We start from the raw sequence: 23,878 nt of genomic DNA on the forward strand, positions 1-23,878 counted from the left end.
AATAAAACTTTACGGAGGCCCCAGTTTGAGAACCACTGCACTAGGGGGAGCTGTTTCTTCGGACTGTCAATTCTTACAGCAGACAGCAGTGTTGCCATGTTTATTGAATATATGCGACTGCGACAAGGCATTTATGTGTATAAATTATAAAGTAGCGAGTTGTGTGTGTATGTGTTTTTTTTTTTAGTCCAGTTTCATTCATGCAATTCATCAAAGCTCAAATCCAGGTGGTAGCTAATTTTGGTTTGGCAAGTCGCATAGGCTCGTTTTAACTGTTTGCTTGTTTTGCGAGATCTGGCAACACTGTTTTACAGTCAACATGGTCTGATTTAGCATGCACGTGGATGGAAATCGCAGCATACAACTAATAAAAATGTTGTTTAGGGTAGATTAATATTAATTCGTAACCTCTGTGATCACACTACCATTCATGACAAGAGTTTTCCAGCTAACTGCTCTGAATGTCCAGCATGGTTTAACATTCTGTAACTCCCTCTCAAAACATTGCTTTACGTTTTATTTTCGTCTACTACTGTAAATAAGTACAGCCATGTGCCGCGGAAAGAAGAAGAAGAAGATTCCCCAACCCGACATATACAGGAAATGTTTAATCTGCGGTGAACAGTACGGAGATCAGGTTTGTTTGTTTACAGTTTCATAATTTCACAAATGACATAGTTGGGTTTATTTGATGATTTAGTGTATTATTATGATTTGTTGTCTTTTAATTTAATTTAATTTAAACATTGCACTTAAAATTATTCAAAGAATTTAAAAAAGCCAATAAGATAGTTATGTGCTACATGACAGTTTGTTGGGACGTTCTCATCCTGAAAAGTGTTTGATTGGACAAAATGAGTGCGTGCAGGATGAGTCAAATATTTTAGTCCGTTTTCAAGGAAGAGAAAATCTGTAAATTTCTAACGTATATTTACTAAAAGTGATTTTTTTTTTTTTTTTTTTTTTTTTGTCAACTTATAGGATTATAGAAGTGTGTGTTTTGATAAATAGAGAATTGCTGCACAAACATACAGGTCATTGAGTAGTAGCAATAAAATGCTTGCTTCATCGTGCATATACAGTCAAACCAAAAATTATTCAGACATTTTTGATATTTTTGATATATTTTTACTAGTAGGTGCAGGACACTATAGTTCATTTATGTAAGTGAGAATAGCAAAATAAACTGACATATTCATAAATTCTTCATACACTGGACTACCAGTAAAATTGACCAAAAATTATTTAGACACTTTGCACGATCAAGTTTATCTGGCATAATTAAGATTATTTTTTTCTGACACAGTTTAACTCTGAGATCTTGTACTATTTTATTACCATTTTTTAAACTATAGTGAATAAACTATATTAATGAATGAAATGTTCAAGGTGTCTGAATAAAAATTTTGGTTTGACTGTTTATATATATATATATATATATATATATATATATATAAATTTGAGTAAAACTGAAAAATGTGTAATCTAAGTTATATTATTAACTTTACTTTCATGTTATAAATTAAACAGATGTTATATTAAACTTAGTCTTGTCAACATTTTGGAAATTGTTTTTGTGTTCATTGAGATATTGTTTAAAATGTTACTTTTCAAAGGGGGTGTAAACAGCATAGGCCTGGCTCACAGTCTCCGCTCTAATTCATCCCAAAGGTGTTCTGTCGGGTTGAGGTCAGGACTCTGTGCAGGCCAGTCAAGTTCCTCCACACCAAACTCGCTCATCCATGTCTTTATGGACCTTGCTTTGTGCACTGGTGCGCAGTCATGTAGGAACAGGAAGGGGCCATCCCAAATGCAGCTGCTTCCATGAAGCTCTCTACGCACTGTTCTTGAGCTAATCTGAAGGCCACACGAAGTTTGGAGGTCTGTAGCTATTGACACTGCAGAAAGTTGGCGACTTCTGTGCACTGTGCGCCTCAGCATGCGCTGACCCCGCTCTGTGATTTTACGTGGCCTACCACTTCATGGCTGAGTTGCTGTTGTTCCCAATTGCTTCCACTTTGTTATGATACCACTAACAGTTGACCGTGGAATATTTAGTAGTGAGGAAATTTCACGAATGGACTTATTGCACAGGTGGCAAACTATCACGGTACCACACTTGAATTCACTGAGCTCCTGAGAGCGACCCATTCTTTCACAAATGTTTGTAGAAGCAGTCTGCATGCCTAGGTGCTTGATTTTATACTCCTGTGGCCATGGAAGTGATTGGAACACCTGAATTCAATGATTTGGAGGGGTGTCCCAATACTTTTGGCAATATAGTGTACATACATATACTTATTATTATTAGTTATTTATTCATGTAATTTTTTTTTTTTTTTTTTTTTTACAGAATTTGGACGCTCATATGCATTCTTATGTCCACCATGAGGCAATTGAACATCTCAAGGGCAGGTATGGAATTACAGAGAACTGATTATAATGTCCTTCTCAGGTATAAAAAGTAAGAAAATATGCACTTTTGTTATTGCAGTGAACAGTTGCATAAGTGTTGGGCATGTGACGTATCCATGATGGGACTAGAGCAGTACAAGGAGCATATTGCCACCCGCAAGCACACATACCGTCTGTACACACTCCACAAGAAAAGAAAAGAACAAAAAGGTCTTCAAGTGAACTACGATATTGACCTGACTGATGAGGAGTTTATAACCCTTCAAACAGAGCGACAAAAGTAAGTTTAAAATCTCATAGACATTTAACTGTATAATACAAGTTTTTGATTAAAAAATGATTGATAAATTTCCTTTTTAAAATAAACTGGCCTGGTATTTTTTCAATATAAATATTAATATGGATCAAAGATGCAAATGTTTTTTTTCTGTCCATTTAGGATGGAAGGACCGAGAACGGAGAACTGTTTTGTCTGCTGTCATAATTTTCCTGTTCAGGTTAGCAATTTTGTGTAACTTTTCTTTTTTTTTCTTTTTTTTTTAAATGCACTGCCTTTCCTTTGAGAGTGACAACCTTATGGATGAAGGCTAAAATAAAAAATAATAATAATAATAATAAAAAAAATAATAATAAAAAATTTGATGTAATGACAGAACTGTGTTTTGTCTGATGATTTAACTCGCTGGCCTTTTTATTCCCAAATATGGTCATTTTTAGGCTGTAAGCGAGCACATAATGGCTAAGGATGTATGTCGTATATCTGTTCTTTTATAATTACCTTCATCTTTGCTGTCACAGGATTTGGATGTACATATGCACAGTATTGTCCACCATCAGGCAGTTGAGCAGCTGAAGGGCAGGTATGGGACTAAAAGGCATTGATTGATTGATACATCTTTTACTCATGCTCATGTTGTTTCAAACCAGTGTGACTTTAAACTTAGATTTTTAAGCTTAAAATAAATGTACATTCTTCTTCCTACAGTCCACAAGTGCATAAATGTTGGGCCTGCGACATGTCTAAGACAGGAATGGCAGAGTTTAAGGTGCATGTTGGCACTCTTTATCATGAATACATGCTGTTTGAACTCCGAAAGATTACAGCAGATGGGAAAACAGTGGACTACAGTGGTGAAATTGATGATGAGCTTAGAGCCCTTTGTGTCCAAAGAGATCAACAAATGTAAGCTTGTACGTTATGTGTGTAATTGTGTGTGTTTTGAATGAATGATGGTTGAGTTACTGAACAGTTTTATCAATTCACACAGAATGTGTGTTTGCATCCCACCTCGCTGCTTTTTTTTTTTTTCAGTTACTATCTGCGTATGATCGTTTTCATGAACAGGTGATTCACCAATAGGCTTCATACTAAAATCTATTCTGAATTTACGAAAAATTGTAGGAACAACTGACACAAGTCATAAAATTTTATACGTAGACATTTTATCTTAAATATGTTTCATCCTATACAGTAAAAGGTGTTAATAGCTCAAGCTGCAAGGTTCCTCTGCATAAAATGCAGATACACGCATGTACAGCTGACTAATGGAAGTCTGTAATCTGGGTTTGTATAAAAGATGTTTATGAAGTTAATCTGGTTTTGAGGAAGGCGCACATTGCATTAATTCAGACATATTATTTTTCTGAGAGGGATGAAAGTAGTCGGTTTGGGTGTGTTTTATAAAAACCACTAAACTTAAAGGGTTAGTTCACACAAAAATGAAATTTCTGTCATTAATTACTCACCCTCATGTCGTCCCAGACCCGTAAGACCTTTGTTCATCTTTGGAACACAAATTTAAGATATTTTTGATGAAATTTGAGAGGTTTTTTCTTTATCTCCCATAGAAAGCAACATAATTAGCAAATTCAAGGTCCAGAAAAGTAGTAAAGACATCGTTAAAATAGTCAACGTGACTGCAGTGGTTCAACCTTAAAGTGTTAGTTCACCCAAAAATGAAAATAATGTCATTTATTACTCACCCTCATGCCGTTCCACACCCGTAAGACCTTTGTTAATCTTCGGAACACAAATTGAGATATTTTTGTTGAAATCCGATGGCGGTTTGACACGTGATCCGAATCATGATTCAACACAAAAGATACATAACGGTCCGAAGCTTCATGAAGCAGTGTTTTGAAAACGGCATTCACTATATAAGTCGTTTTTTTTTTTTTTTTTTTTTGCTGCACCAAAAATATTCTCGTCGCTTTATAATATTAATATTGAACCACTGTACTCACATGAACTGATTTAAATATGCTTGTAGTACATTAATGGATCTTGAGAGAGGAAATGTCATTGCTCCTTATGTAGGCCTCACGGAGCCATTGGATTTCAACAAAAATATTTCAATTTGCGTTCCGAAGATTAACAAAGGTCTTTCGAGTGTGGAACGGCATGAGGGTGAGTAATAAATGACAGAATTTTCATTTTTGGGTGAACTAACCCTTTAATGTTATGAAACAATGAGAACATTTTTTGTGCGCAAAAACAAAACAAAAATAACGGCTTTATTCAACCATTTCATTTCTCCCCTGTCATTCTCCTATGCTGTTTACGTTGTATAAACAGTGCAGGCTTTCGTGTTCTACGTCAGAACGCTGGCTCGGTATTGGTTGATGCTGTTCACATGAGCAACATGACGCATGTGTATGATGCTGACGCAGGAGCCGGCCAATAATAAGTCTGACAGAGAAATTGTTGTATAAGGTTTTTAAAAAAAATTGAGTCCAAAACATTTTTTTTTTGGTTTTTGCACACAAAAAGTATTCTCGTCGCTTCATAACATTAAGGTTGAACCACTGTAGTCACGTTGATTAATTTAATGATGTCTTTACTACTTTTCTGGACCTTCAATGTGGTAATTACGTTGCTTTCTTTGGGGGATAAAAAAAACCTCTTGGATTTCATCAAAAATATCTTAATTTGTGTTGCGAAGATGAACGAAGGTCTTACAGATGTGGAACGACATGAGGGTGAGTAATTAATGACAGAAATTTCATTTTTGGGTGAACTAACCCTTTAAACATGCTAAATTTAACATTAGATCGAGGTTAGGAACAAATGTATGTGTGTGATTCATGTCTTGTGAATTAGGCAGAGATTTTTCATGAGAAGTTCTCCTATGTGTACAAATACAAAAAATCTATTGAATGGTCCCTTGACACTCACTGCTGCTTGTTTTCTTTATTGTAAGGAAAGAGACAAGGAGGGAAAGAAAAAAGAGGTGGAAAAAAACAAAAAGGCAGAAGGCACTGTTGTTAAATCAGACAGAAAACAAAAGTGAGTGCATGCATTTAACACAACATGTCATAGTGCGTGAGGAGTTCACAAATGACCAGTTGCCATAATCATGCCATCTCTTCCTCTCTTTGGAAAATCAAAATGACCATCCAGAATCTATCCAGCTTAACCAAAACCTGCCTAAACGGAGACAAGAGAGCATACTTGATATGGACAGATCAAATGGGCCACTTGTGAAAAGGCCTTGTCTTGAGAAACCATCAGAGAATCTTCCTCAAGAAATGTCTGCTCGTGGCATAACGACTCCAGAAACTGAAGATTGTACATCTGCTGGGTCTACATGTGGCCCTGGACTGGTCCAAAGCAGGATGGAGGCCAACAAATCCAAATTGACACCACTACAAAAACACACTAATTCCAAAAAGTCTACGTGGAAAGTTAACAGAGCAGCATCACAGAGTCAACAGGGCGCAACCAGGTGAATAAATCATGAATTTTACTTTTTCTTTTTTTTTTTTTTTTTTTTTGCTTCCCCTTTGTAAAAATTATTTAAGACTCTTAAAAGACTTTTAAAATTCACATATGTTTAAAAGTCATAAAATTGGATCCACAAACATGTTCTGACATAAGTCTTCAGAACCTTAGTGTCTCTGTTTAAACTGTGATCTCCTCCTTTTTCTTAGAGAAGGCATGAATGGGCAAGAGACAAACGTTGATTCTCTTCCATCTGGAACTTCACTGGCTGAAATATTTGAAAGCCAGGCTTCAGGAAATGACTGCCAGGCAGTAGAGATAGTTGAAAACGTTCAGCCTCATACTGTGTGTGTCAAGAAAAAGAAATCAAATGAGCATAAAACAGAACAGGGAGAAACATCACTGGAGCATCACAACAGCTTTGAAACCAGCTCTTGCAATGTCCGGAAAAACGAGAGAAAAAAACAAGTATGAGAGTTTTAGAGTGAAGTTGTAACAAGTAATCTATAGAAATGCTTGTTAATTTATTTTATGTTTTAACAGGACATTTCACATAATCTGAATCCCAAGACAAATGACAAAATATCTAGAAAAAGTGAGTATTCAGCTTTATTATAGTTTTAATTAGCATTTGAGTTTTGTAAAATGTCCTTTTACAAATTAGTCATGAGTTATGACCTCAATCAGCTGTAATTGATAATTCAACAGTGTCTCTACCATCATAAATCTAACTGACCAGTAATATACATAAGGTACATATCATAATATTTATCTGTGTGTGTGTGTGATTCTTAGGGAAAGTGAATAAGTTGATGACGCTGTCTTCGAAAGAAGATGAGTTGACCAGCTCTTTGGAGATTGTGGGTGACGAGTTGTTCCAGGCGTACTCCACCCTGCAGAGTGCTTACACAGAAGTTCAGCGTCTACTAGCTGTTAAACAACAGGTACGTGGCTGTTCCATTAATCACCATCGCAAGCTCTTTTCATCCTTCATGTTTTAGAAGTCTACAATTTCTTTTGAAATTAGATCTGCACAAAATGGAAGTTGCGCTAGTCTTTTCTTCCCTATTGTTACGTATATCCGAGAGAAACGGCTTCTCGAAAAAGAAAAAATGTAGGACGGGAGTCACGGGACTTGTTTTTGTCCATCGGGAATTGATGGATAATTGTGGTTTGCTATTGCTGTGATCTCATGTGAGTGACAGGTTGTCCCGCCCTCATGCTAGTAAACACGCCATCAGAATTTAGAGATTAAAGATTACAAGGGCATGAAAAAGTCATTTATAATAATTACTGCAATATTCCATAAAAAAAAAAAAAAACAAGAAATGTTAATTTTGATTTCATGGTGACATTTCTAATTAGCATCTTTGCTCAACATTTTTCCCCACATTCCTTATCTGTAGCCATTTAGTAGTATTATGCAATTATTTTTTTTTTTAATTATACAGTAATTAGCACAATACCAATACTTTTTTATACAATATAAATACAATATCAGTTCTTCTATTGTCAGGTAACCTCAGAGATGGCGTCGCTCAGGGAGAAGCGCATAAAGATTCTGCAGGATATGAAGGGTAAGAGCTTTTTTATCATCACATATATCTTTCAGTTCAACTCATTGACTAATAAAGTATTCCTACTTAAGAAATTTAGTTTTTTTTTTTGTTTGTTTGTTTCAAATCTGAGATTAATATGTAATGTTAGTTACACATGTAATAATGCTTGTTTATGCTTGAAATGTTTTGTCAGATCCCAGTAGGTGTTCCACACATTCAGACCAGCAGGTGGGGCTAAATGCCTCCTGACAGCTGTGTGAACCTCTGAGGAAAGATTACTCTTAGCCATCCCTGTGAGCCTCATGGAGCAGCTGCACAGTAGGACTCAATCTCAGGAGTATCTGATTCTGGTCCTACCTCTCAGTGCACAAAAATAACCTCTGCGAGCATGCGTCTCATCTGAGAGCACAGACTGCATCATTGTAACAGACTTGAATGCATTTATAGTTGTTTTATTGCAGTTCACATTGAATTATGCTCTAGTTTGATCAGATTGATGCAGATTATTTAAGAAAAAAGCTATAGTTTTTTTGCTCTGATTCTGGCATGATAAAATGTCATTTCTGTCTTCAAAGGATCATCGAACGTGAAATTGCATATAAAAGCTCACCTAAAATCTCTTTTTAGTCAAGATTGTCTGAGGTACTTTGTCAATCTACAAGGACATGAAAGGAGATGTCACAGACTACCATCTGAATATTCAGGTATATTATAAGACTTTCATAATAGCATTAGCAGAATATGTTTATTCACTGCCTAATACAATAAGTAGTGTAGTAATATGGATTTATCAGTTCAAATAATAATGCTTATAAGACATCATATTAGCATATTCATTCAGACTTACTCTCTTAGGTTTGTAGTTATTTTCTTTACAGGAATCTGAATAATATTTTAAAATGTTGAATATATTTAGTTGTTTTCATCATCTGTGCTACTCCAGCAAAAGATGTTTGTTCATCCTCAAGGATAACCATGTTTTTATCCATTGCTTGCAGTCATGAACGCACATTTGTTGTACTATTTTGTGCTGTTTGTTTATGCTTTGCAAATCATGGCAATGGCAACAAGTGGAATAGAACAGTGCAAAGTACTTTATTTAGTTGAATTATTTACAGTTGCACAGTAGCACACATTTTAGAAGGATGGGTTCAGATGTGTCATTTATGGCATATTAGTTTACTTTAACCAGACCTAAATGGGCTGTCATGGTCCATTCAGGAGCTCATAATTAATCCAGTTTGTTCTGTACCAGCATTGGCTGAAGAAAGAAGCCACATTGGCGTACAGTATAATTGATACGGATGCAGATCTTTCTATCTGTAATGTTCCACTTAATGGAGGTTGAAAATGGGAAAAGTCCACTGATTTGACTGTCACCAGGCTCTTATATCTTTGTCTTAGGCATACATGGTCAGTTGAAGCCACTGTGTATATAGAAAACAGGAATTTGTTAGAGTGAAAAATAGTAGTGATCAGTACAAATATGACCAAATATGATTTAAATCTATGCTGCCAATAATTCGGGTTCTTCTCCTGTCTTTATCCCGTTAATATTCAATATACAGATTAAGCTCACCTCAAAAACATTGAGCTTGATAATACCATCTCCATCTTTGTCAAAGGCTCTGAATGCCCCTGTAAGAGAATAATTTTTACTAGCTACAAAGCTGCACCTTAAAATCCTGGTTGCAATGCCTGTGTGAACTGCAAGGTACTTTAGAAAGAAAAAAAAAACAAAAAACAGAAAAGATCATCAAATATACACTTACTGAACATTCCCTCGAGTCGCACTAAGCAGCTAATGTAGCTGTCGAAATCCAGCTCCAGATGTTCGTTGGCATATCGCATGCAAATAATGTCATACAGCTGATTGTTGAGTTGAAAACCTGAGGTACAGTGAAATATCTTGGGTTCTACCCAATAAAATGTTTATATTATCAAATGAGAAGTTAAAAAAGATGCCGGCTGCCCAACCTGTTTCGGTAAGAGCGTTCCTCATCTCAAAACTGCTGATTGTATTGGATTTGTCTTTGTCAAAACGTGTGAACACCAGCTGAAAATAGTGTAAAAAGAAACAGAGCATGCCTATGCTTTAACATATGTTGTAATAAAGTGTAGTAGAAAAGAACATGACTCAGCATGCTTTTTAAAGGTGAAAATAATGGCATACCTTCCACTGTTTAATCTTGTTCCACAAGTGTTTGAACTCTTGCAGGTTTATGTGGCCTGTTCCATCAGTCTAAGGTGTTGTGGTTAAGATACATTTTAGAGCCTTTGTACAATTATGTGGCATTTTGCTTGTGACAATTAAATAACACAACTATTTGTGACAAGTCATCCAAGCCACAAGGGGCGCCATTAATATGCTTGTAAGAAGTCATTTCAACCTCTGCAGAAGAACCCTCACCCGTGGGATGTAGAGACCTTAGTAAGGTCAAACGCCATATTGAATTTTGAAAATGAGGCTGTGAGGGATAGACTACAGTCTTTTCACTGGTAAGTACTATGTAAAGATACTAGATTCTGTCTTTTCAAAACTCACAACTTTTGTGAAAAAGTTCTATTGAAAGCTCCTTTGAAAAGATTTTTTGTTAGCTGACCTACTGGGATGTTGTTAAACTATGGTACATAGAACACACTGTACTTCAATCCCTCACAGCCTCGTTTTCATTCCTGTCAAAAATGCGCTACCCTAATTAAAGCGATTGTTCACCCCAAAATTTTGTCATCATTTACTCACCCTCAAGTTGTTCCAAACCTGTATGAATTTCTTCGTTCTGCTGAACACAAAGGAAGATATTTGGAAGAATGTTTGTGACCAAGCAGATATCGCCCTCTATTGACTATAGTAGGAAAAAAATACTATGGTAGTCAATAGGGGGGTCGAGATCTGTTTGGTTACAAACATTCTTCCAAATATCTTCCTTTGTGTACAGCAGAACAAAGAAATTTATACAGGTTTGGAACAATGTGATGATGAGTAAATGATGACAGAATTTTCATTTTTGGGTGAACTAACCCTTTAAGGCCTATTAAGTTGGTTGTATCTGAAATTGGCTCCCATATCCTTATTGACTATTTCCTACTTCAGTTAACTAATATAGTTCGCTTGATGGAGTGAATGAAAACGAGTTAGCTAGCCATTCAGATGGTACCATTTACAAACCCATTATTGATGGTTGCCAGATTTTTTGTCTTCTTTTCTGTGCTATCGCTGAGCACCCAGTGGCTCTTCTGTTTCTTTGGTACACCTAAATTTAATGTGCAAAAAAGGTCCATTGTCAGTGGCATAGATACACTATATTGCCAAAAGTATTGGGACACCCCTCCAAATCATTGAATTCAGGTGTTCCAATCACTTCCATGGCCATAGGTGTATAAAATCAAGCACCTAGGCATGCAGACTGCTTCTACAAAGATTTGTGAAAGAATGGGTCGCTCTCAGGAGCTCAGTGAATTCAAGCATGGTACCGTGATAGGTTGCCACCTGTGCAATAAGTCCATTCATGAAATTTCCTCACTTCTAAATATTCCACGGTCAACTGTTAGTGGTATCATAACAAAGTGGAAGCAATTGGGAACAACAGCAACTCAGCCAACTTTCAATAGCTACAGACCTCCAAACTTCGTGTGGCCTTCAAATTAGCTCAAGAACAGTGCGTAGAGAGCTTCATGGAATGGGTTTCCATGGCTGAGCAGCTGCATCCAAGCCTTACATCACCAAGTGCAATACAAAGCGTCGGATGCAGTGGTGTAAAGCACGCCGCCACTGGACTCTAGAGAAGTGGAGACGTGTTCTCTGGAGTGACGAGTCATGCTTCTTTGTCTGGCAATCTGATGGACGAGTCTGGGTTTGGCAGTTGCCAGGAGAACAGTACTTGCCTGACTGCATTGTGCCAAGTGTAAAGTTTGGTGGAGGGGGAATTATGGTTTTTTTTCAGGGGTTGGGCTTGGCCCCTTAGTTCTAGTGAAAGGAACTCTTAATGCTTCAGCATACCAAGACATTTTGGACAATTTCATGCTCCCAACTTTGTGGGAACAGTTTGGGGATGGCCCCTTCCTGTTCTAACATGACTGCGCACCAGTGCACAAAGCAAGGTCCATAAAGACATGGATGAGCGAGTTTGGTGTGGAGGAACTTGACTGGCCTGCACAGAGTCCTGACCTCAACCCAATAGAACACCTTTGGGATGAATTAGAGCGGAGACTGTGAGCCAGGCCTTCTCGCCAACATCAGTGCCTGACCTCACAAATGCGCTTCTAGAAGAATGGTCAAAAATTCCCATAAACACACTCCTAAACCTTGTGGAAAGCCTTCTCAGAAACGTTGAAGCTGTTATAGCTGCAAAGGGTGGGCCAACTCCATATTAAACCCTATGGATTAAGAATGGGATGTCATTAAAGTTCATGTGTACGTAAAGACAGGTGTCCCAAGACTTTTGGCAATATAGTGTATGTATGAAGCTGCGCTTACACAGAAATCACTTTCAAACCAAGCAGCTTTCTATTGGTCAGTGTTGGAGAATTTGCAGTGCCAACATGAACATAAGTGAAAATCTGCATGGGGAGCTTTTTCGCCCTTGAAATTCTGCGTGGGGAACTTTTTCACCAAACTCACGATCACGATGGAATGACTGGATTTCACCTGCAAAATTTTTCACTGGGCAATGGTAAATGTGACAGCACCTTTACACAAGATGAACATGCACACATTATTTGCCCATAATGCACAGCAAACCTAATGAAGGATACATCCATGAGTGCAATCATACTTCTGCAGCTATCCAGACTGAAACCCTCTGTTTTTAGCTCTTTATCTGAGGAAATGAAGGAATAGATTATAAATACCCTACAGACAGAGAATTAGTAGCATAAAATAAGATTTCACTCACGTCTGGCAACCACTCTATTAAGGACAGTCCTGAGTTCATTGGCATTAATCTGCATGTCCTGCAAGGAACGAACGCAGTCACAATGAAGTGTGAAGTAAATATGAAGTTCAAACCTGCATTTCCATAATTGCACTCACGTCTCCAGCTATCTGCTGAAAGATGGCTCTGAACTGTTTTTCCTCTTCAGTCTCTTCCTCCTCAATTAGCTACACATGAGAAATTTTAAATAATAAATGTACAACATACTAGTGAGCATATATAGTAAAAGTGTGCATGTGCCTTCAAAATATATTGCAAAATATATTGATATTCACTTTTTTCAAAAAAGCAAATCCACTTAATGTTTGCTTATAAATGGTAATTAGACCATAAATTTACCTTTTCCAAGACTGTTGCACATAAAGACAGGTTTATACTTTTGCACAAGGCTGTTTTGTGTTGTTATGATTCTGAATGCCATTATGAATTACAGTTTTGACATATTGTACTAGCTCATGCTGTGCACATGCTGTTTTTGTTATGACTGAAGCACAACTGAAGATGAAAACAAAGTTGCAAGTCTGCAGCAGTGCAGATAATTAACAGAGCATCACAATGATTTTCCATCTCCTTTTCCATCTTTCTCATCCTTTTTATCATCTGATGTGGGCTGACATAGAATATCGCACAGATGGAACATCTCAGTCTCATTTCCATATTTACCTTGATTTTCTTCTTGATATTATCCATCTGTTTGGTATAAGAAAGTGAAATGTTAGATATAAACATGTGCTTTTTAGTTTCTTTGGTGCTTTACTTTATTTTGTTTGGTTGTACTAACACTTGACATAATGATTCATTGATTTGGACAAGCAGAGAGACGGTATGAAATGTGACCTGCGTCCCAATTCAGAGGCTGCATTTCAAGGCTGTCCCAATTTGAAGGCTTCTTCAAATCTGGGCATAAAAAAAAGTACACAACAAATGGATCTTTCGTGGCCTACCCTACCCCAGAATTCATTGCACGCCTGTGACGACAGAATTTTTTTAAAGAGAAATTGCCAGATTACACTTAAATGTAAGTATTGGGTTTCAACTTACTCAAATATCTAATGATACAAATGTACAAATAAAAAATATATATATAAAGTGGTTCAAATGTTGACATACCTTGCTAAGATGTGATTTTATATAGTTTATACTCTTTATTATATACAGAAATGGACCAAGTTGAACATATTTAGACAGGTTGTAAATCCTGTTTTGTTTTCAAACTGTTTAATACAACTTTAAAAAAAACACTCATTCAGAATTTCGCCACCTTCGAAGGCGTGGCCATTGAGGTCCTTCAAAGGATGCAGCATCTGAATTGGGAAAAAGCTATTTTATGAGCTGTCACAGAACATGACAGACAGACAGAGACAGGTGTTGACTCACCGCAGGCTCTGCCTCAATCTCTGCATCTATAAACCTGAGGGAAAACATGTAGCTGTCAGCCAAATGTATTTACAAGGACCATTTACAGGTCAAAGGGTTCTTTAAAACATATTCAACTGTAAGAAAAGGGCTTAAATATGAAACAATTTTCATTAAAAAGTCATTAACAGACTTTATATAATGCTTAACAGATAAGTACTGCATGTGCATTCATATAAGAATATATATAAAAACAAGTGAATTTATATGAAGCATAAATTTTGGGGTCAGTAAGATGCATTAAATTAATCAAAAGTGGCAGCAAAGACATTTATAATGTTACTGTTACTTGTCATGTTTGACGGTTTCTATAAAAATATTAAGCAGCATAGCTGTTTTAAACATTGATAAAATTAAGAAATGTTTCTTGAGCACCAAATCAGCATATTATTTCTGGAGGATCATATGACAGTGAAAACTTGATTAATAGCTGCTGAAAATCTTCATATTAATATAATAATAATAATTAGGGACCGAGTACGAGTACCGATACTTTTTTTCTAGTACTCGCCGATACCGATGCCTATACATTTATTCATTTCTCTTTCTCTCGTTTTTTTTTTTTGGTGATGTTTTCCAAGCACAACACAGTGAGACTAATGAATGTAGAACAGCTTCTTTATTATTACTCTAATGAAAAAAGTAATAATTTTGATGTGCTGGTCACAAACTTAAAGAACAAAAATTTCAGTGTTCAATAAACTTCAAAGGGCATAATTACCAATATATATAATTATTGTCATATAAAAAGAAATTTACAAACAATACAACAAATACTATAGAGATACAAATTAAATTAACTTGTTTTTCAGTACAGTATGTTTATTTACAATGTATGCATTTATTTAACATATTTTGTTGTTTTATTAACATTAATGACAATGAATGAAATATAATGAAATGTAGGTTACGGTCCCTTTAAGACCGAATCCATGGATACTGACACATATCCTGTTTTCACCCAAATGTTTACATCCACTTAAGCCATAACCGACTGTATTTTCGTGAGATACTCCACACGATGGACATTTTGACAACTATGTGCGCATTTGACCATTCAGACGCAAGAAGAACTGATCGCGCGCTGTCTGAGGGAACTGGGATCGCGCGCAAGAAAGAGAGAGAAAGAGCGCGCGCGAGAGAGAGCGCTTCTGGTCTGTGTCATTCAGTGCGATTCCGCCTATCCCGCCTTCACTAAACGATAACGAATTGTGATTGAAAGCATGCAGTTCGCAATGTGTGTGTTGTCATCATTAATTTTAAGTATTTCCACACCTCTGAGGCTGACATTGTTTCTGCTGCCGCTGGTGTCTCTGTGTATGGAAAATTATGTCAGTTACGTTATGTGAGGTATCGGTCTTTGGTATCGGGGGTATTTTTACGAGTACAAGTACAGGAGCTTGGTATCGGTACATCCCTAATAATAATAATAATAATAATATAAAAATTATATATATATAATTGTTATGACAACATGATGATACTATCTGTTAATATATTAGTTAATGCTGTTATAACGACTCATTATAATGACTGATATTTCATAATCAGACAGAAATTCAGTGTTCAGACTCACTCTGAGGTGCTCCGGTTCTCAGAAAAGACTCTAAGCAGAAACTCGCTCTCCTTGTGGGGATCGAAGGTGGACGGAATGATGACATACTCGCCCGGTTTCAGGCAAAAACGTTCTGTCACCTCACGTAGGTTGACATAAGACTTGCAGCGAGCTGTGGAGGCATTATAAAGGAAGAAATCCTTTGGCAGCTGTTGTTGGCTACCCTTCATCTAAAATGATAGCAGATAGAACCCATATAGTTAGACAGATAGAACATTTCAAGACAAAAATTTTTTAATGCAATTAATGTGAAATAACAGTGACTTCTGCTAAAATAAATGTTTTATGGAATATGGAAAATGTAGGGTTGCTATGTCTTTTTTTTTTTTTTTTTTTTTTTTTTTTTTACTAATAATCTATTCATTATAATTTCTAGCCTAGCCAATGTAAATAAAGACATATTTTAGATTTAAGACAAAAATCTATATTCTTTTTAGAATTTTTCATGACTTTTCCAGACCTTGAAATCACAATTTTCAAAATTCCTTAATATTTACAGGTTTTCTATGACCAATTACATTATGGTATCATCAGTGTGGTCTCTTCATGATGTAGTCATACCTCCTTAGGAACCTGTGAAAGGCAATGGGTAAAACGAAATGAATCAGCAACAAAGATAATTCATTCAAAAAAACTTTAAAGTGTATATCATAGACTTTGAATCATATGATTTTAGCTTATTAAACTGCTAATAAATACATACCGTTTGGCCATTCAAATTAATTACATATGTACCATGCTGAAATGTTCTTATTAATACTGAAAGGTTGTTTGAGCGCACCTCATAGATGGCGAACCCAATGTTGTGTAGAGCGGCACCTGCGCAGCGCTCTTTTCTTCTGCCCTTCTGCATTAGTGCCACCACCACCGTGCAGGTCTTCTCTTTAACGTCTGCGTCCACAAGAACCAGGCGGTACTGAGGGTTTGTCCAGTATGTGTCTGTAACAAAATGGACAGAAAGATATATATAGGCCATATATCCATCAGCAATATCAATATTGTTATGTAAGTGGCTTTTAAAACCATCTCACACTTTTTATCATGAGTCTACAATGTTGCAAGATTATACTAGATACCAGGAAAGTTTCTGCAGCCACCAGCAGAGCAGCCTTTCACCCATCGGCCCTCATGTATGGACACATTCCACTTGAGCATACGGTCATCCTCAAGAGTGTCTGGGGTCAGATTACAGATCTCCAGTTTGGTGAAGTTCTTCTGAAACTCCTCAAAGCACATCCTTGCATGAAGAGAAATTAGCAAAATTATAAAAGAGACCAGCTTCCATTTATGAGTATTAAATGAGGCGTAATGCTGTTTGAAGCATAAAAGAATGTTTGAGACTTTCTGGAAGCCTTATGGTCTCATGAAGCTGTGAAGGTACTAACCAGAACTCCCCTTGCTCTGTAGGCCGGAGTCTCTCCTTGTCTTGCTCAGATTTGGCGAGTGCAGCCCAGTCATTAGACTTACAGGCGGGAGGGGGGGCAACTCCCCAGGGATCTCGTATACGAACCAGACGGATCATTAGGTCTTTACCATCCTTACGTTTACCCTGTGAATGAGGTTTTAGCTATTGCATTGAAATATGTTGCTGATATACAGTACTGTGCAAAAGTCTCATGTACATGACAAACCCACCTGCTCAACTCCAGTGACTGAATACGCATGGCCTCTCACGAGTCCAGATGGAGTTTTAGTCCTTTGAGCAGTTGGGACCAAAGTCTGTGCAGGAGAATCAAAATATAATGGAATATTACACTTATGTCACAGTAATGCAGCAGATTTTATTAAAAAGTTAGTTGCACTTTATTTTACAGTATGTGCACTTACATGTACTTTATATGTATATGTAAAGACAGTGGCTGCATCTAAAATCTCAAACTTCCCTATGATATAGTAGGTGAAAAACAGTATGTCCAAATTCACACTATGGCCGAAAAGTCCCAGGATGACCTACTACTTCCAGCGAGATTATGAAGTGCACATTTAGTGGACACTTTACTATCCCATGGGGCTACAGCTAGAAAAATAATCATGGCGTCCGAAAGTTGCGTTTGCTGGTCAGTTTGTGTGTAAATGTACGTTTTTGACCAACATTTTCCATTTTTGATGTCATTTCTTGCGAGAAATTACTACTGTAGTAATTAAATATTTGTTTTAATTCTCACCAAAGCTCACGCTATTTTGCTGCAGATCATTAAACTGTTACAGTGCCTCAGAAGTCTGTCTGAAATCAGTTTCATGAGGTGCCTTCACGCACAAACGCTGCCTTACAAGTCACTGCCTGACAGGGCAGCGAGACAACAAGTCAGCTGCCTAGGTTTTCAGATGCAGCCACAGTCTTTTGTTTCCTTCCTAAATGAATCGTTCTATCTGAACAAATCATTTGAGTAAAGGATTCAATGACAGTGACACCTATTGGCATATTGATGTAACCTGCAGAAAGAGTCCCTGAAAATTTTCCACCATTAATGCTGACAGTCTGTCTGAAATGCAAGTGGTGCTCACTGCAGGGCCAAATGACGTCCAGCTCCCCGGACTTTGGACGTCATGGGTGGACTTTGACCTGGTCCAGCTCTACTTCAGTGGACCTAATTGGTGGAGCTTGACCTAATTAAGTTTAGGGATAGTGTTATGGGTAGGGTTAGGGTGTGGCTGAACCTTCAAGCTCCATTATGTCCAGAGAGGGGTGGCTGGACATCAAGCTCATTTTGGCTCTGCAGTGAGCAGCCTCACCTGAAATGCACAAACACATGCTGAATTTGGAACTGCATACTACTTCTACTAGTATACTAGTAATATACTAGTACGAGGTTCCGAATTCAGCATCAGTGGAGTGTGTAACAATAAGCTCAATAGTGCATTTTAGAGACAGCACACACAACAAAGTGTCAGCTATATTCATCAGCTGTTTTTTAAACCTAACAGCATCTAGTACGTTTGGAATAGAAGGAAGCCTACATCTATGGCACAGCCCATGAGAGACCCTCTCTTCAGAGCCTTCCTCATGATGTTGTACAACTCCTTCGGGGCCTCTGTAATCTCATAGAACTCAGTTACTCCTCCAGTGAAGTCCTCCATGGCCTCCAGTGAGTTTCCACCCTTTAAAGCTTCATAAGAGCCATGTAGCCTGGGAAACAGAAGTTAAACCAACACATTTAGCACCTTGGTCTGATTTTTGACACAAGAAAATTGTATCTAGAAGAGCTTAAATATCATGACAAAGTATGGTGTTATTAATGAGCAAATTAAATCAATAAATTAAGATGTTTAACTTACTTTGCATATGCCTTCTCCATAAGAGCACTCCAAAATTCATTCTTCTGTCCAGACCTGGTAAACACCAACTGGTTTTTGTATGTGGGAAGTCGATCATCTACAATCACATCCACCCACTCACCATAGCGCCAGAACTAGAAGAATAAATGGTGTTTTAAATAGTTGAGCTTGTGCTTCATTCATCAGAGAGAAATGTTTATATATCAGAAACTATATCTGAAATACAGGACGGTCCAGTTTAGATGCCCATACCTGGAAATGAAAAATGCCAGCATAGTTTTCAGAGAAGCTCTGGTCATGGGGAACCACCCTTTTCAGGACTACATCATTCAGGGTCAGGCAAGCTATAGCAGCCAACAGCCAGCAATCTCCTGCAGGTGTTAATGGACCACCGGAAGTAAGGTTTTACTAAGACCTACTAAAATACACAGTATATATATGTATATATATATATATATATATATATATATATATATATATATATTATTGATATATTTTTACTAATGGGTGCAGGACACTATAGTTCATTTATGTAAGAGAGGATAGCAAAATACAGTAAACTGTGACATAATATACCCAAAAAATCTTCATACAGTGGACTACCAGTAAAATTGATAAAAATTTGGAACCAAAAATTATTCAGACACTTTGACCTGACCATGTTTTGCTTAAGTGTTATCTGGCATAATTAAGATAATTTTTTTCTGACACAGTTTAACTCTGAGATCTTGTCATATTTTATTACCATTTTTTTAAAACTATAGTGAATAAACTGTATTAATAAATGAAATGTTCAAGGTGTCTGAATTAATTTTGGTTTGACTGTATATATATATTTGGTTTGACTGTATATAATTATTGTGCATGCAGTTTCATTACATATATATACACACACATATATATATATATATATATATATGTGTGTGTGTGTGTGTATATATATGTAATGAAACTGCATGCACAATAATTATAATAAAATAATTATAATACAATTTGAAAAATGCTAGTTTTAGAATGGAGATCAGCATAACAAGCCTCAAGAAAAAAAAATTAAATAATGCAGTATTACTCATAGAAAAATCAAAGGATTTAAGTTTAAACAAAATCTGCACTGCAAACCCTTTGCGTGTATGAAACTGTACACTGTACAGGTGCAGAAATAAATGCCTTTGCTCTGTGTGCCTCATGCATTCACAGGATGCCTCTATGGAACACAGCACCACAACATGAATACCGCAGCGGACACTTTATTAATTTCTTCAAGCCTTCAGTGTCACGCAACCAATCTATTTTTTCAACAGAGTGTTTGAATAAGTTGAGAGGTGAGGAAATGGGCTGCAGGTCACAAGCAGAGGCTATCTTTGGTGACACTGCCACGCTTCTAACAGGAAATGTTCAAATTTGGATCTCATTAAAATCAGGATCACAAACCCCGCCCTCTTTCAAAAGTTTCCAGCTCTGTCCCAAATGGAACCCTAAGGTCCTATCCCAAATGGCACACTTCATGTTCACTTGCAGACTTGCATGTGTCCATTAAGTCTACAAGAGTGTCCCATTTGTCATTTTAGGTTTCAGAGGGGCCCTCGTGATCTTCCTCTGAGTCTACACTTTGGTGACATAATGCCGCTTTGACTGTTGGGTAGAAGTCTTCTGCGGAACTTGTTGCAGACTTGCGGGTTTGGCAAAAGTTGGCGCATACTGGCCACAAAGGGGACACTTGCAAGCACCCTTCTGAAACCTAAAATGACAAATGGGACACCCTATACGACAGGGTTCCTCAAATCCAGCCCATGCAGTGTTTAGTTCTGAACAAGTTAGTCAAGTTCTTCAGAGTTACTAGAAAATTACAGGTAAGTGAGTTTGATCATGGTTTGAACTCTGCAGGACAGTGGCCCTCCAGGGCTGGATTTGAGGAACCCTGCCCTACGGTCTTGACTTAACAGACATGTGCACATGGCAGCAATTATAAGTCCACAAGACAGCAAGTGCACATGAAGTATTCCATTTAGGACAGGGCCTCCCTCTTCAACACAGACCACTTCAGCTGTGTACGTCCATCACAGTGTCTCACTATTTAATAACAGTACGCTAGATACGGTTTGTCTGTGTATCTCAGATGTAATTAAGTACATTTGAACCCCAGTGAATTTTGACCCTGATCACCAGGGCAAGAGAACAGCTTAAGGTAGCACAATATTACCATTTTGGTTATCGGCCAATATTACAGAGTTTTTAATGATCTGTATAGTAGATATTGGATATTTAATTGTTCTTGCTAATTTTCCATATTTTACATTTACATTTGGTGTCATCTAATGGTCACTTAAAAAGTTAATCTTTAAAAACACAATAATAACACTGCTAAATGTAATCTTTAGCAAATTTATGTATATGATTTTTTTATAGATAATGTTGTGATGCCTAAACTCACGTAACATTTAAATCTATTTTAGTTTTTTAATTATTTGTAGATAAAATATAATTGTAATATTACCCATTTATCAGTTATCAGCCATGACAAATAATTAACTGTTTATTGGTATCCTTCTGAATTTTAATATTGGTGAATCCCCAAATACATTATGTATTTTTATGTATTTAGATAGAATGTCATATATTGGCACTTTCATACCCAGGTCTCCTTGGCAGATATCCGTCCTGTTGGCTCCCCCAAGAATGAACTGTGGATTGCTACAAATTTCCTGTTTATGGAAAAGAGACACACACTTACAGTTATTATAATCAATTTTATATCATAGTTGTATTGTTAGACCTCTGATGGCTTCACAAAAAGGATATGACTATATATGTGAAGATCTCAGCACCACCACAGAAATACAAGCAGCTGTCTTGGGTCATAAAGTTTGCTGACCGGAACTTTGCTAATACATTTTTATGAGCTGCATCTCAAAGGACGTCAGGGCAGGATCATGTACAGTATGTAAGTCACATTCTTCTACTCATTATTTTTAAAGTGTCAGTATTTGTTTTTCGAAGCACTGTCCAAAAATTTTTTTAACGACCTAGCAAAGGCTTTGCAGACATATAAGACCACGTACAGTAACCTGATTCTCTGAAGCGGTATCATCAAGCGAAGCTAGTAAATGTATATGTCACACTTCAATCAAAACAAATAGTCAAGTTTTTATAAGTTTTAATACATGAGATGGACTGCATATATCCAGTGAAGACACAAGCAGATGCTCTCCTCAATTGTCCATTTCCAAATTTTAGCAAGACACGTGTAATCTGTCTACACTTTAAAAACATTATTATGTTACACCAACTTTGTTTCCATTATTTAACTTGTGATGATAAGAAGAACATATATCAAACCTACTGAGACAAGTCTATTATCAGGTAGAGCTCTGTTTTATGAAGCATTGGGAAGTCAGCTGATTGAGACTACAGCCATCTGTCCAACACACACACGCTACAGGAACACTGCCACATTCTCATGGCATGCCTGCAAGAAATATCTTATCTCATGCCTCAGCCTATTCAGATGGAACCTCCTTGTTGATTAGGTAAGTGAAACCAACTGAAAAATGAATATACTTAATCAATACTTAATCAATTAATCAATAGTCAGTCAATATAGGAGTAACTACATTAATTTTCTGAAGGTATTATAGGCAGGTCAGGAGAAAATGAATGGGGTAATAAGGAAATAAAGTGACATTCCATTTTTCAAACTTATTTAGGCACCTCACAAATGAAAGGCAAAAATAAAATGTTATAAAATAATATTTAAAAAATACAAATTAATTAAATCATATTAAAATAAAATAAAATAAAATAAAATTTTAATAAGCAAAAAAGAACATACATACCTGGAAATGCAGAAATTATATTATCCAAACAACATCTCTGTCCTAGACATGGTGCAATGCAGTTGATCTCATGCACACTGCCACCTTACGGCAAGTCACTCACCGATGGGCGCCTCCATTCAAGCTTTAGTGGGAATTTTTCACTGAAAAAGAGAGAAGAGTCCTGGGCCGGGAACAGGGGGTCTTCAAACAGCACTCTTTTGCGTACATATTTGTCTTTGAGCTCCTGAAATTCCTTGAGTCGCCTGGCATCTTTAACAGCCTCATTACGGCTCAGAATGGCTGAATAAATGTTTCCAGGAGCAGTAAAACCGCTGCCCACAGTCTGTGGAGCAGCTTCAGTAAGCTGGACAGATGTTTCAGAGAACTTCTGTTCTTCTGCCATATTGCTCTTTGAAGACAGATGCCAAAGGACCGATGAATGAATATGAAGCTTAGTATCAGTATCCGAGGTAGCTCGGTTTACCCAGCTTAGTCCTTATTTAACTCCTCAGGTCCTTTATATTCTGGAGGAGGCACTCCCCTGGCCTTATACACAATAATAAAGTCACGATAAGGCAAAAGTTCCACACCGGTTCACACACACATGCTCACATATGCTTGCATACACCCAACTTTTCCCCGTTCCTCTTAGAAGCTAACTCTATTTATAGGCCTCCTACAGGGACGTGAGGGTTTCTCTCTTTCTGTCTGTCTAATGGGGGCATGATTCCCAGCTGGTGACCTCAGACATTTCCAATGTAGATAATGGGAATAACAGAGGTACAGTCACAGATATGAAAAGTAAAACCCTGGAACATTATAACAAAAAAGCATCCAAATTCATATTTCTACAAATGTTTACAGATGAACACCTATTAAAAAGTAAATTTTCCGTCATTGATATTTTTAAACTTAACTTATACTTAAAATTCTTTTTACTTCTAATACATCTAACATACCTAATAATGTCTATATATATACTGAAATTATATACGAAGGAGTATGAATGAATAAATGTGTATTTTTTTTTCTCCCCATGGGTCACTGAGGGTTAAATCATGAGCAGTAAAGGTGGCAGAATCCTGTCATCCAGTAGATGGCGCTGTGTGAACTTGGTCCCTATTTAC

At 36.9% G+C, this 23,878-nt stretch overlaps 2 protein-coding genes across 4 annotated transcripts; one reads left to right on the forward strand and one right to left on the reverse strand.

Moving 5' to 3' along the window:
* Nucleotides 1-100: 100 nt before the first annotated feature.
* On the forward strand, nucleotides 101-8,554 carry znf106b (zinc finger protein 106b). Of its 3 annotated transcripts, XM_051875431.1 has the most exons (14): nucleotides 101-637; nucleotides 1,672-1,881; nucleotides 2,354-2,415; nucleotides 2,495-2,695; nucleotides 2,855-2,912; nucleotides 3,214-3,275; nucleotides 3,401-3,598; nucleotides 5,616-5,701; nucleotides 5,816-6,140; nucleotides 6,346-6,604; nucleotides 6,680-6,731; nucleotides 6,932-7,080; nucleotides 7,653-7,713; nucleotides 7,889-8,554. In XM_051875431.1, exons 3-14 carry the CDS (start codon nucleotides 2,369-2,371, stop codon nucleotides 7,942-7,944), a joined length of 1,554 nt encoding a protein of 517 aa, XP_051731391.1. In that variant the 5' UTR covers nucleotides 101-637; nucleotides 1,672-1,881; nucleotides 2,354-2,368; the 3' UTR covers nucleotides 7,945-8,554. The 3 variants fall into 3 exon arrangements, with proteins under 3 accessions (XP_051731391.1, XP_051731389.1, XP_051731392.1); XM_051875429.1 differs by lacking the exon at nucleotides 1,672-1,881; XM_051875432.1 differs by lacking the exons at nucleotides 101-637; nucleotides 1,672-1,881 and adding an exon at nucleotides 1,888-2,190.
* A 217-nt stretch (nucleotides 8,555-8,771) lies between these two features.
* Nucleotides 8,772-23,707, reverse strand: capn3b (calpain 3b). Its single transcript, XM_051875443.1, has 21 exons — nucleotides 22,873-23,707; nucleotides 21,569-21,638; nucleotides 19,189-19,307; nucleotides 18,937-19,070; nucleotides 18,619-18,787; nucleotides 17,296-17,379; nucleotides 17,046-17,209; nucleotides 16,737-16,897; nucleotides 16,442-16,599; nucleotides 16,222-16,233; nucleotides 15,622-15,830; nucleotides 14,007-14,040; nucleotides 13,293-13,319; nucleotides 12,728-12,796; nucleotides 12,591-12,648; nucleotides 12,451-12,515; nucleotides 9,869-9,937; nucleotides 9,673-9,751; nucleotides 9,468-9,584; nucleotides 9,275-9,333; nucleotides 8,772-9,122 (listed from the first exon to the last, which is right to left on the reverse strand). The coding sequence occupies exons 1-21, from the start codon at nucleotides 23,152-23,154 to the stop codon at nucleotides 9,096-9,098; spliced, it is 2,166 nt and encodes a 721-aa protein (XP_051731403.1). The 5' UTR covers nucleotides 23,155-23,707; the 3' UTR covers nucleotides 8,772-9,095.
* Nucleotides 23,708-23,878: the final 171 nt, after the last annotated feature.

This window comes from Ctenopharyngodon idella, chromosome 20, assembly GCF_019924925.1.
Source record: "Ctenopharyngodon idella isolate HZGC_01 chromosome 20, HZGC01, whole genome shotgun sequence".
Lineage (NCBI taxonomy): Eukaryota > Metazoa > Chordata > Actinopteri > Cypriniformes > Xenocyprididae > Ctenopharyngodon > Ctenopharyngodon idella.